The 12,311-nt window shown below is 32.6% G+C and overlaps 1 protein-coding gene across 1 annotated transcript in view; it reads left to right on the plus strand.

Moving 5' to 3' along the window:
- The first annotated feature begins 1,418 nt into the window (after positions 1–1,418).
- The window catches only part of LOC118194079 (lysosomal Pro-X carboxypeptidase), a 103,503-nt gene continuing 92,610 nt past the window's right edge, over positions 1,419–12,311 (plus strand). The window contains exon 1 of the mRNA XM_085813883.1: positions 1,419–1,602. Coding sequence (XP_085670009.1) covers positions 1,519–1,602 — 84 coding nt within the window. The 5' untranslated portion in view covers positions 1,419–1,518. The remainder of the gene's footprint in view (positions 1,603–12,311) is intronic.

Below are 12,311 nucleotides of genomic sequence, written 5' to 3' on the forward strand. Positions count from 1 at the left end.
TTTCCAAAAAGATTCCTAAGATCGGAAACCCCGTTCTCCATTCATTGCCTATTTATCATCCTGGAATTGCTTCCTCAAAGAAGAAACGCATATAACGCGTTAAAGCTCTGGAAAACGCATATAATGCGTGACCATTTCCTAAGAGCTGTTGCTATGGAGACGAGGCGCCTTGAAGATAAAGCTATCACTCTTCGACCCCCTATCGCCTGAGCAAATTCGCTTTTCTTTCAGGTTCACTCTCTTTATTCCGTAAATAGGCTTTTTATCTCTTTCAACCGTAAGCTGTTGCCATTTAACTTAAACACGTCTTTTTTCCCAGTTATAGGTTTCGCGTGCACCTTCTAATGTTAAACTTTAATTTTTCTTTAAGATAATTTATCTTTTGTATTATTGGATCGTAACACTTGAAACTAAAGCTATTTGTTTATTTATCAACCCAGTTTCTTCTCAGAGGCAGATCTGGCCCTGTCTCTTAAATCTAACGCACTTAACGAGTTTCCGCATCTCTCCTTTCCTAAGGCTCCTATATAGCCTTATTAGAGGAGCCTTATCCTTTCCCAGTCCCGAATCACTTGCGACGTCAATGACCTATCGCGAGTGGTTCCTTTCTCGTAAGGCTCCTATATAGGTTTAGAGAAGCCTTACTTTCTCGTGTTGTTAGGCCACATTACCATTGGTCAAAGAAACATAGAATCGTTTCTAAATTCGTGATGTAACCCTTCAAAATTGATTCCGTCCCTTTTCGATTTCAAAATTATTAAATTAAGCCCTTCAGTGTTTTTACTTTTTTTCACCATAGAAGGCAGTTTCCCATTTGTTTATTCTTAACAATTCGACACTAAATTTATCTCTTTGTGGAACCCTTTCTTGGTGATGATAATTAATGCTTGTTGGTGTGAGGATAATGTCATTAAGCTCGTGAGCCTCATAATTGAAACCTTCCTTGGTCTTTCGAATATTGCCCAGAATAGCTAAAACACTGTCATCACTTTTATTAATGAATCTTCCATCATGCATCTGAGAAAGAATGTGAGTACACCATATGTCGTGTACGATCTTTAGTTTCAGAATCTTCCAACACGATTCTATTGTTTCAGTAATACTACCAAATGCAGGAGTATAAAGTTTGGCAATTTCCCAGACGGTGGGAAGACTAACGATACAACAGACGGTAAAAATTGTTATAACAGCACTCTATTTTAGACGCTACTTATGAAAATAAATAATTAACTAAAAGCCGTGGATCTCATGTTAAATCATTACTTACAATTCATATATTGATTTCATTGATAAATGTAAAAAAATGTTATTTTAGAGTCAACCTGAAATTACAGAACTCATACGTGAAAAGTTTTAATTCTGTTTAATATTTATCTTATAATAAAATATTGCTGTAAACGAATATGGCAACTAAAAGTATGATCACGAGAAATTCGGCGCCTTGTTCATTATCTGTTTATTTTTGTAGTTACACTTAGAGGTAGTGTTTGTTCATTAGACGTATGTTTTACGATAGAAATGAATTTTTACATTTTGCTTTTGATTTGTCTTTTACAAAAATGTAGCAGTTATGATTACGATGTTTTTTTTTTTAAGCAGAAGGTAAGAAAACATTGAGTTTTATTTTAAACATTTTGGTTTCGTTTTTGAATATCCTTTTCTTTTGAAAGATTTTGTGATCTTGTTTTCTAGTCTGTGGCGTGTTTTAGTTAGCTATAGTTTAATTGTAGGAAATAAATTACATTTGCTGTTTTAAAATATTCAATAATATATGCCGCATCAAGAAACTGAAACTTGTAGTGAAAATAACAGACTTCGCACCCCCTCTTAGTTTAGGAAAGATACTTTATCTCAGGAACCTATCCAACGTGTCCTGTGGTTACCTTACATTGTGGCTGAACTTAAGTTACATGATGTCGTCTAAAATATTATCCATTTTTAGTCCAATTATTATTAACTTGCACTTTTGATGATTGCATTATGAAGGGGTGTATTTTTTCACTTGCCATGTGAAAATGTAATATTCGTGTCTTTCAAAATGCATACGTCTTTGTCTGCTTTATCAAAACAAGTAACTGTATTTCACTCATATCCAGAGTGGATACAAAAATGTATGCCATGCACGTATATATGGGTGTATGTATATATTTATTCATGTATATATAAACACACACATTACATGTTTGGATACATACATACATTCCCGGAGTCCGGGTAACAGGAAAGTACTCAAGTAACAAACTGCTTTTTTTACATGTTTGGGGGGGGAGGAATGCATTCATTAGCAAAATGTTATCAGTATTTATTTACAATAACTTGAGAGCTTTAAGTAAAGAAACTAAATATTTAAGATACCCAATTTCCTTTTAAATAAGGAAAGTGAATATTTAAGATATCTTATATACTTATTGTCAATTCCCATTATATTCATTCTTATACTTTATTATCAAGAAATACTGAAGATTAAAATAATATGTGATTGTTAAACCTCATGTGAATTAGAGAGCCATTCTTGATATTAAGTTTACTAAACAGCATTGTTAGAAGTCTTAGTAGTGTTGAAAATGCTTTTCTATTTGTTTCAGAGTTTTATTTGATCATAAAACTATATTTGTTAAATACAAAAAATTTAAATTGTGATATAGTACTATTTTTATTAAGACAGATTGTCTCATATTATCAGTTGTGAATATCTCTCAGTCTGAATGTCTAGTTTTTGCTTGTGTTAATTAGTAAGTTATAGTTTTTAAGATTTGAAATAAAGAAAAAAAAAAATTCTGGATGATGTCACTGACATGTGGCAAATACTTTTTGCATTGTAATGATGTACACTGCTGGCTATTAAAATTGCAACACCATGAAGGAAAGCAAATATGAAAAAGATATTTATTGCACGTAAACAGTATGGCATGAAGACAAAATGATTAAATTTGTAAGCATTTTGGAGGTTTGCAGGTGTCTGGAATTGGTAGCAATTGCTTTCAACCCAAGCAATTATAATGGCTCTTATCCCATTAGGCATGGAGTCGTGGATGACAGAAATGGGCAACTCATTCCATGCTGCTTCAATTCTGTCACACTTCATTAACTGTATTAGCTGGAGAGAAGTGGCAAACAAAATTGTTGATAGACCGATATATTTCTGTCGAACACAGTTATGATTCAATGACATTTGTGAACACAATCTCTCAATAGGTGAATCGTTTGATAATTTTTGAACAGATTTAACTCCTTAAGGACCAGTGGACAGAGAACGAAGCATAGTCACAGGACCAAACTCGCTGAAATGGATTGTCGCCATCAGCCTGCGCATTTTCAGCAGTTAAGCCTAATTTTACAAAAACAATTACCATTTTGATGCAATGACGTCAATTTTTGAAGTTGCGTATTTAATGTACTTGTTGGCTGATCTTTACAATATGGTAACTGGTAGTTTGGCGACATTTTGGAGGCGATAAAGGTTACTACCTGGGACTTTGGTAATAATGTGAGCAGTACTCAGTTCCGATTACGCATTATTTTGTGTGAGGGAAATGAGAGATCATGTGATATTAATGGACGAATTACGGTTCTTTAATCGGAAAAGGGGGGAAATCTGGAAAAAATCTGGAAATTTTGTATTTGCCTTTATTCTGTGTTGTGTGAAACAGTGTTCGTTAATTTTTGGATCCCATGGCCCTAACTAAAGTGAATTCGAAATGGGTATTTAGTGGGATTGAAAGGGGTAATAAGTGTTTCTTTAAGGTTGTGCGAGATAGAAGTAAAGATGTTTTATTAAGTTATTTATTTTACCTGGTACCTTGGTGTGAACTACAAGTATGATTTTAAAGATCCTGAAACAGAAATAAGAAAAGTTTATGGGACACGTAATCAAGATTCTGAAGAAGAATAGGTAAGTTAGTATTTTTAATTATTTGAGGATATTATTTTTATTCATTGTTCTAAATGTAAGGTGAAAGTAAAGTAATTTGCGTAAACGTGCATGGAAATAATTTAAATATTTGACACTAAGTATTTGTAACCATTTGTAATGAAGTAAAGGTATGAATTAGTTAGTGACGTTTGTAATATAATAGATAATGTAGAGGTAAAAGTTTTTGGATATTTTATTTATTTTATACGGGGAAATGTTCATATTTGGAAAGGGTATGTACTTTTTCGCGATCAGGTAATTTCATATGTGTTCTTTTTACCGGGTTTAAAGATTCAGAAAATTGTCATGTATTTTCGTGAAATTTTTCTAATATATGAGAAAAAAGCAGTGTACATGGATATAGTGAAGAGTGTGCGCAATGCCATTTTTGTGTAATTCTGGGATGTTTGTTTAAGTAAAAATAAGTGAGCGTGTACATGGTTTATGTGTATGTGTTTTTTGAAAAAAACGTAAGGACTATGGTATTGTGCACTTTTCCCCAATTTTGCAGTGAATATTTGTCATGATTAAGCAGTTTTGTTAGATAAAATTTCTAGCATAAATGTAATTTGGCTAGTAGATTGTTGGAAGAAGTGTTCAGTAGATAAAAAGAAAAGAAACATGTCTTTACTTTGTGAAGACAAAATGACGGCGGAAAAAAAAAATAGAGCGTTGCTGTAGGAGAGTTGGTCGCCAAAAAAAACGCCAAGTTACCATAATGTAAAGATCAACTGTACTTGTTTTTAATATATATTAATATAAGGAATATCACATTAATAGATATAAATTAAATGGGCAAGATACTAAAATCATAACTATATGCACAGAAATAAATACTGTAAACATGAAGACAAAATTACAAAAAGAAAATTAAGCAAGAATTATCTGTAGTTAAATTCCAATTTAAAAATTCTGCTGTATGTGGAATAATTCAAAATAAAGATTGACACACAGCCCTACATTGCATATTTTTCACTCAAAATACGTTGTTTGCATTCGCTTTTCCTTTTTTTTTTTTTAGTGCACACAATGCATCTTCTCCTGCCTTTATTACTTTTTCTGTAAACGCAAATTTTCAAAAAATGTCTTCCAGTTACACAGTTTTTCAGTTAGGTATCTCGGACTCTTAGCCATGGATAACGTAATAACGCTGAATATAACCCCAACACATGTCCAAAACTTCTTCAAAAGACACCCAGAAATATTTCATCCTCAAACCCTGTGTGACATCAGGTTTATATTAGAAAATTTTCTGTTTTTATAGATCGAAAAAATGTCCGCCACGATGACCGGAAAGTGATCAAGGAAAGACCCCACACTGGTGGGATATCCGTTACTGATCAAGTCATATATTATATGTCAATAAATACATTATATATCATAATGCCTCGGTCATTATATATAATGACCATTCAAAGCAGTATATATAATGACCTATTAAATCGAGTAATAAAAATAAAAACTCTGGCTCTTTCCTGAGAAATGTGATCGAGTAAGACACATTATATGCGTCGAGAAAGTCGATAGTCTGTAATAATGCTGTATTGTTACTTTTTAATTAACCAAGAAAGCTTAGGTTAAGTTTCAAAATAAATAGGAAAAAAGTTAACTGGTCTTGAGATTTCCATCACGGAAGTTCACCTGCTATAGTCAGCTGAATGCACTTTCCTAACAAAAAAAGCAAATAACATAAACAAAAATAAGGAACTGGATGCACTTACTCACATTCTAATAACGGGCGTAACGTTTTGTGTGTTAACTTTATTAAATATCATGTTCTTTGCACTTAAACCATAAAATTTAGTTCAATAGCAATGTCGCAAAATAGTTTTAAAGTGAGCACATCTTTAGAATTCCCGATACACAGTTCGACACGCTGAAGATAGAAAGATTCCCCCCCCCCTTAGAGTGTTGCCATTGCTCGCTTTTAAATCGTTGAGTTTGTTACTCTAAAATTCATTAAAGTTTTACAAAATATGAAATCGATAATAAAACAAATTCCAAGTTTCAAATTTGGTCTTTCAGATGCCCATATTCGCAGTAGGATTACATCATTCAAAATTGGATGGCTCAAGATACCATTGTTTTATCACAATGGGATATGCAAATTTTTCATTATTTAATTTCTTTAAATATAATGCAGAACTCTTAACATTTTGTGGCAATAGTTTGAAAAGTGAACCGACATTTAAAGGAGTCCGACGCAAAATGCTAAAACAAAAGTAATAGTCCTTAGGACTCAAATCCCTTCAGAACAGAAACTAATGTCGGTACATGAAGTTCAAATGCCATATGGATCAACCCATGTGAAAACAGTTACCATTTAGCTCCATCTACTGGCTTTTAAAAATTCAAATAAATCATTCTGTTTTAAAGTTACGTATATGCAACACTGGTCTGCAGAGATCGATCGGAGCTCTTCGAATATATGCGATGCTGGGCTGGTAGGACTGGAATCGTTGCGTCACGTTTACGGGATGCTGGTCCTGAATGGGTTAAAGAAATTAAGTTGTAACTGTGGATTTGCAGAATTAAAAGATAGTTTAATAAAAGATAGAATAGTAAGTGGATTCTAAATAAAATTCCTTAAGATAAGTTATTAAGGAAGATCAGTTAACATTGGGGAAATGTATTAAAATGTGTAAAGCTTTTGAATTATCAGAACTTCTGCTGAAAACTTTAACTGAAGAAAATAAAATTAAAGTGATCAAAAGGAATAAAATTCCACCTTTAGAGGAAAACTGTCAGCCTTGTAAGAAAAAATATCAGATAAAACAAAAGCAACAAAGTACTAAATCATTTTCAAACTATCAAGAAATACGTACCATTATCCAAAACCTTCATAAGTTGTATAATTGTCCTGCTTATAATAAGATTTGCTTGTATTGTAAAAATAAAAATTTTCTAAAATGTGCACTTATTAAGATGTTAATGTTGTACAGAATAAGAGCATGACGTGCATAATAATGGTAATGATAATAATTGAATTATAGTTTTAGGGTCTGTAGAAGATACAAATCCATTTTCTGAAAATAGAACAGAATGGTTTGAAAGACTAAAAGGTGCTCAGTGTAATGTATTACCATTGCCTAAATTTAAACAATTAAATTTAAGAGATAAATGTTTGACTAAATCAAAAGTCACTTTAAATAATTACAATGGTACTGCAATTGATGTAGTTGGGAAGTGCAAATTATTATGTGAGACATCGAAAGGGGACAAAGATGAAATAGAATTTCAAGTAGTAGCATGTGATAAAACTGTTCTAGCTATTTTAGGTTTATCTACATTGCAAAAATTAAATCTAGTACAAAGGATTTGTATAGTAAATCCTGATTCTAATGAAAAATTACCAGAATCTTATAAAGGATATCAAGATTTATTTAAAGGAATAGAGAATTTAACTGGATATACCTATCATAGCTTATTAAAACCATTAAAAAGGGAATTGGTAAGAATGGAAAAAGATGGTATTATAAAGTTAATCATTCTACAGAATTTGTGAATTCATTAGTTAAAGTAAGAAAAAAGGATGGTAATTTAAGACTATATTTAGATCCTCACCACCTTAACCAAAATATACTGAGAGAACATTATCATAACCAACTTTTGAAGAAATTTTATCTCAAATGACAAATGCGAAGATGTTTAGTATTTTAGATGCAAACAAAGCATTTTGGCAAATTAAACTGCCAGATTCAAGTTGTGAATTTACTACATTTAATACTCCGTTTGGTAGATATTGTTTTTTGAGGTTGGCATATGGACTGTGATCATCACCAGAAGTTTTTTACAGAAGTTTTTCTGAAATTTTTAGTGATTTAGAAGGAGTTCAAATATATATAGATTACTTATTAATTTGGGCAAAAGATAAAAAAAAACATCATTTAAGAATAAAGAAGTTTTTTACAGAGTCGGAGAAAAGAATGTTAAATTTAATTTAAATAAATGTAAATTTGGGCTGAATGAAGTGAAATATATGGGACATATATTTTCTTAAGATAATTTAAAACCAGATGAAGACAAAATTAAGGCTATTCTAGATATAAAACCACCAAAAATGTCAAGGAATTAGAAACTTTCCTGGGAATGATTACACATGTCTCTAGATTTATACCTAATGTATCAGAATTGACATCATGTGTAAGAGATTTGTTGAAAAAACAGGTTATTTGGAACTGGAATGCAGCACATGGTTTGGTTTATTGAGATTACGGCAAAGCACACTAGGGCTATCTGCCTAAGGGGAGGGATGCCTTCGTGGAGGACTTTCTAAGGGAAACTGGCTCGTATACACATGGGGAAAACCACGAAAACGCCCATGCAGCCAGTCCGTTCGCGGGATTCGAACCTCAGACCGAACTACCAGTGTTCGGCGACTGAATGCAGCACATGAAAAAGCATTTGGGAAGACTAAAAGATATCTTGGTAAATAATCCAGTTTTACAGTATTATGATATAAACATGCCAGTAGTTTTATTTTTTGATGCATCTCATGAAGGACTAGGAGCAGTCTAGAATAATTTACCAGTAGCATATGCATGTAAGGGCATTAACAGATACACAGAAGAATTCTGCTCAAATTGAAAAGGAAACTTCAGCTATTGTATTGGCGTGTGAGAAATTTCACCAGTATATATTTGGAAAATATACTACGGTGGAAAGTGACCATAAACCGTAGGAATCAGTTTTCTAAAAACCGTTAAATAAATGCCTTGTAAGATTATAAAGAATGCATATAAGATTATAGGCATATCAGTTTGAGATAGGATATAAACCAGGAAAAGAACTTTTTATAGCATATGCATTATCAAGATCATTTATTCATAAAGGAATCTGATTTCTTTGAAGGAGACATAGAAACCCAGGTTGGTTTGGTTGTAGAATGTATACCGATGTCTAAAGACAAAATGGAAATTTTTCAACTGGAAACAAAAAAAGATGAAAAACTACAGGTTTTAATAAAATTAATTAAAACTGGATAGCCAGATGAAAAATGTATGGTTTCAGAACTGGCAAAACCATATTTTAACTTCAGGGAAGAACTATCAGAAGCAAATGGATTAATATTTAAAAATTCCTGTGTTGTTGTACCAAGATGTATAAGAAAAGATATGCTAAGTAGAATTCATTATGGTCATTTAAGAGTAGTAAAATGCAAAAACAAAGAGAAATATTATATTGGCGAGGAATGTCGAAAGAAACTGAAGATTTGGTACTGCGTTGTGCACTATGTTTTAGTTTACAAAAAGCTAATACTAAAGAACCAATGATATCTAAAAAAATACCTAATTGTCCATGAGAAGTATTGGGAACAGATATCTTTTACTTCCAAGGCAGGGATTGTCTAATAGATTATTTTAGCAAAAATGTTGAAATTGGACATTTGGAAGATTTGTCAAGTGTAGCAGTGATAAAGCAACTGAAATAATATTTTGCAGGACATGGTATTCTGAAAATAGTATATTCGGATAATGTCCCGCTATTTAGTTGCAAGAAATTTAAAGAATTTGCAAGGAGGTGGAATTTTGAAACCAGAACTTCAAGTCCAAATTACCCACAGGCAAATGGAATGGTTGAAAGACGTACTCAAACTCTCAAGCCAATGTTAGAAAAGCTGTAGTTGACAACAAGGATCCATTACTGGAATATCATAACTCTCCTATTTCAGCTGAAATTAAGTCACCTTCAGAATTGATGTTTGAAAGAAAAGTGAATGGATTGATGCCTATAAAAGATAATTTCATCCAAACTAAACGATATGAAGACCATAAACAACATTTACTGAAGAGGCAAACCTTACAAAAAAGCTATTATGATAGGAATGCAAGACCATTAAAACCGAAAAATTCCTGTGTTGTTGTACCAAGATGTATAAAAAAAGATATGCTAAGTAGAATTCATTATGGTCATTTAAGAGTGTATATAAAAGAGATCATGTGTATATAAAAGAGAAAGGGGAATAAAACTAAATGAAAGTGGGACAATTATAGAAGAAGCAGAAAGACCACATTCATACATGATTTTAAGAACTGTAGAAAGAAACAGAAGAGACATTCTTAAATTAACTAATTGGAAAGAGTGCAATGCAAAACAACTATGAAAATGAAAGTCGTGAAGAAGAAGATGTGGATAAACCCGGGGTACCTGAGATAAGTAGGAGTACTTCAAATTCTTCAGAACCTAACAGAAGTGTTGTGCCACCACATACTGAAAGATGTGTTGCGTCATCAAATTTTGCAAATGGACATAACTATGTTATTTAATCTGTTAGGACTGTTAAAAAACCTCATTATTTAAAAAAAATATGTGTAATTTTATTATTACTGTTTAAAAAGGGAGATGTTATACATTAATTGTATTTATTATTATTATTTATCATAACTGCAATATAGAATATCAGAGTAGCAATGTAGAATAAACAATGAATTTACAATGTGTACATCTCATAATCCTCCCAAAGCACTATCCAACATATAAAAATGATACGTCGAGGAAGGTTGGAATACAATGTGCAACATATGATCTTGCATTATCTTGTTGGAACGTGGCATTTGGGGACTTTGAAGATAGCAGGGCACAACCACTGGGCATGTCAGAAGTGTATCCATCTGCATTCAAATTGCTGTCGATTTGAACTAGAGATGTGCATGTCGTGTACCCAATGGCTACCCAAGACATCACACGAGGTGCAAGGCCCCAATGCAAATAACGAATGTAAGCAGGGGATGTGCGGTCTCCTGAGACACTCCAGATATATATATATATACAGCCATCAGAATACTGCACGTAGAGCAGACTTGTTTGAAAAGGTGACGTTGTGCCACTCCTGTACCCAGCTTTGTCGTATGGCACGCCAGAGTTGCTGTCTCTATGTTGCATTTTCAAGGGAAGCTGAAGTAATGGTCACCCTGTGGATAGTCCACGCTGCTGCGAACGTTGACACACCTTATGACACCTTATGAGCTGATACTGGGCTTGCTGCAAACATGTCCAATTCTTGACTAATGGTCCATGATGTGGTCGTATGGTTTTGCAGGGCTGATCTCATGTGTCTATCCTCTCTGGCATTAGTCGTGGGATTGCGTTGAGATCCTGCATGCTGTTCAGTATGACCCTTAGCAGTACATTGCGTACAAATTCACATGATAGTGGTTGGATGTCAACCAGTGCGACGGGCGATATCAAGGAACAATAATATATACTTTTGATTGGCAACAATCTTTGCTTCTATTGAATCTCTTATCTTGCTTGTAATCATTTCCTCTTCTTATTTGAGGCATAACATGATATTCTGAGCAAACTCCAACCCTATAAAGTACTTTCCGAATGAGAAATCCACTGTATAACTTTTCTTTTATGCAGTGTTCAGATGTCATTTCTCCTTCCTGCGTTGCCTAAATGCACTTTTTGCATATCCCATTTCTTTCTTTCATATGACCATTTGCATATCGCAACTTCTTCCTTTCATATGACTTTCACGTTCGTCAGATCATTCCTTTCTGGTGTTGCAATTTTAATGGCCAGCAATGTATTAGTTTTTAAATTTAACACGGTGTTACATTTTATCATATAAATTACTTTAGATAGCTGAAATTTATGAAATATTCTGCTTAAGAATCATTTATAGTGTATTTTTTAAATGTAAAATTAGCTGGTTAGAAAATAAAAACTAATCGTACTTTTTTTTGTAAATTTTTCTTCTCCTACTGTTGATATCCACATGTGATGAAACATTTGATAAGATAATGAGCAAAAACAATTTCAGCACAGTGAGATCAAAATCTTATTTCTTTAGATGCAAATGGTTATATCGGCAAGTTAACTAGGTAAGTACTGTCTAACATATACAGTACAAAGTCCGAAATCCGGACTCGTCGGGACTTTGGCGATTCCGGATTTGGGATTTTTCCAGATTATAGGTCATCAATTTAAATCTGGTAAGATGGCATGCAGAAATTATACAATTAAAAATATGAAATCCTAATTTATGAGTAAAGAACAATTATGATTTAAAGAGTATCAAAATTTACAACAAAAAAAAAAAAAAAAAAAAAAAAAAAAAAGCTTAATATTTATTTGTTTACTTTATTAAACATTTCTTTAATATTTATTTGTTTACTTTATTAAACATTTCTTTAATATTTATTTGTTTACTTTATTAAACATTTCTTTCAATGTAAATTGTTTAAGTTGCTTCCACAAAAAATTTAAAAAGTTCCTTTTCCTTATGTCATATACAGCTGACTTTCTCGTGCCATACTCCTCCCATAATTTTGAAACTGGTATGCCTTTATTCATTTTTTGCAGCAATTCCACTTTTTGTTTAATGGACATCGAAACATGCTTTCGCTTTGTAGATCCTTTGGCAGCTCCAGAATTGTAAACTCTTTTCGAC

Source organism: Stegodyphus dumicola, chromosome 3 (assembly GCF_044657685.1).
Source record: "Stegodyphus dumicola isolate Sdum_Otavi_A_Nest chromosome 3, ASM4465768v1".
Lineage (NCBI taxonomy): Eukaryota > Metazoa > Arthropoda > Arachnida > Araneae > Eresidae > Stegodyphus > Stegodyphus dumicola.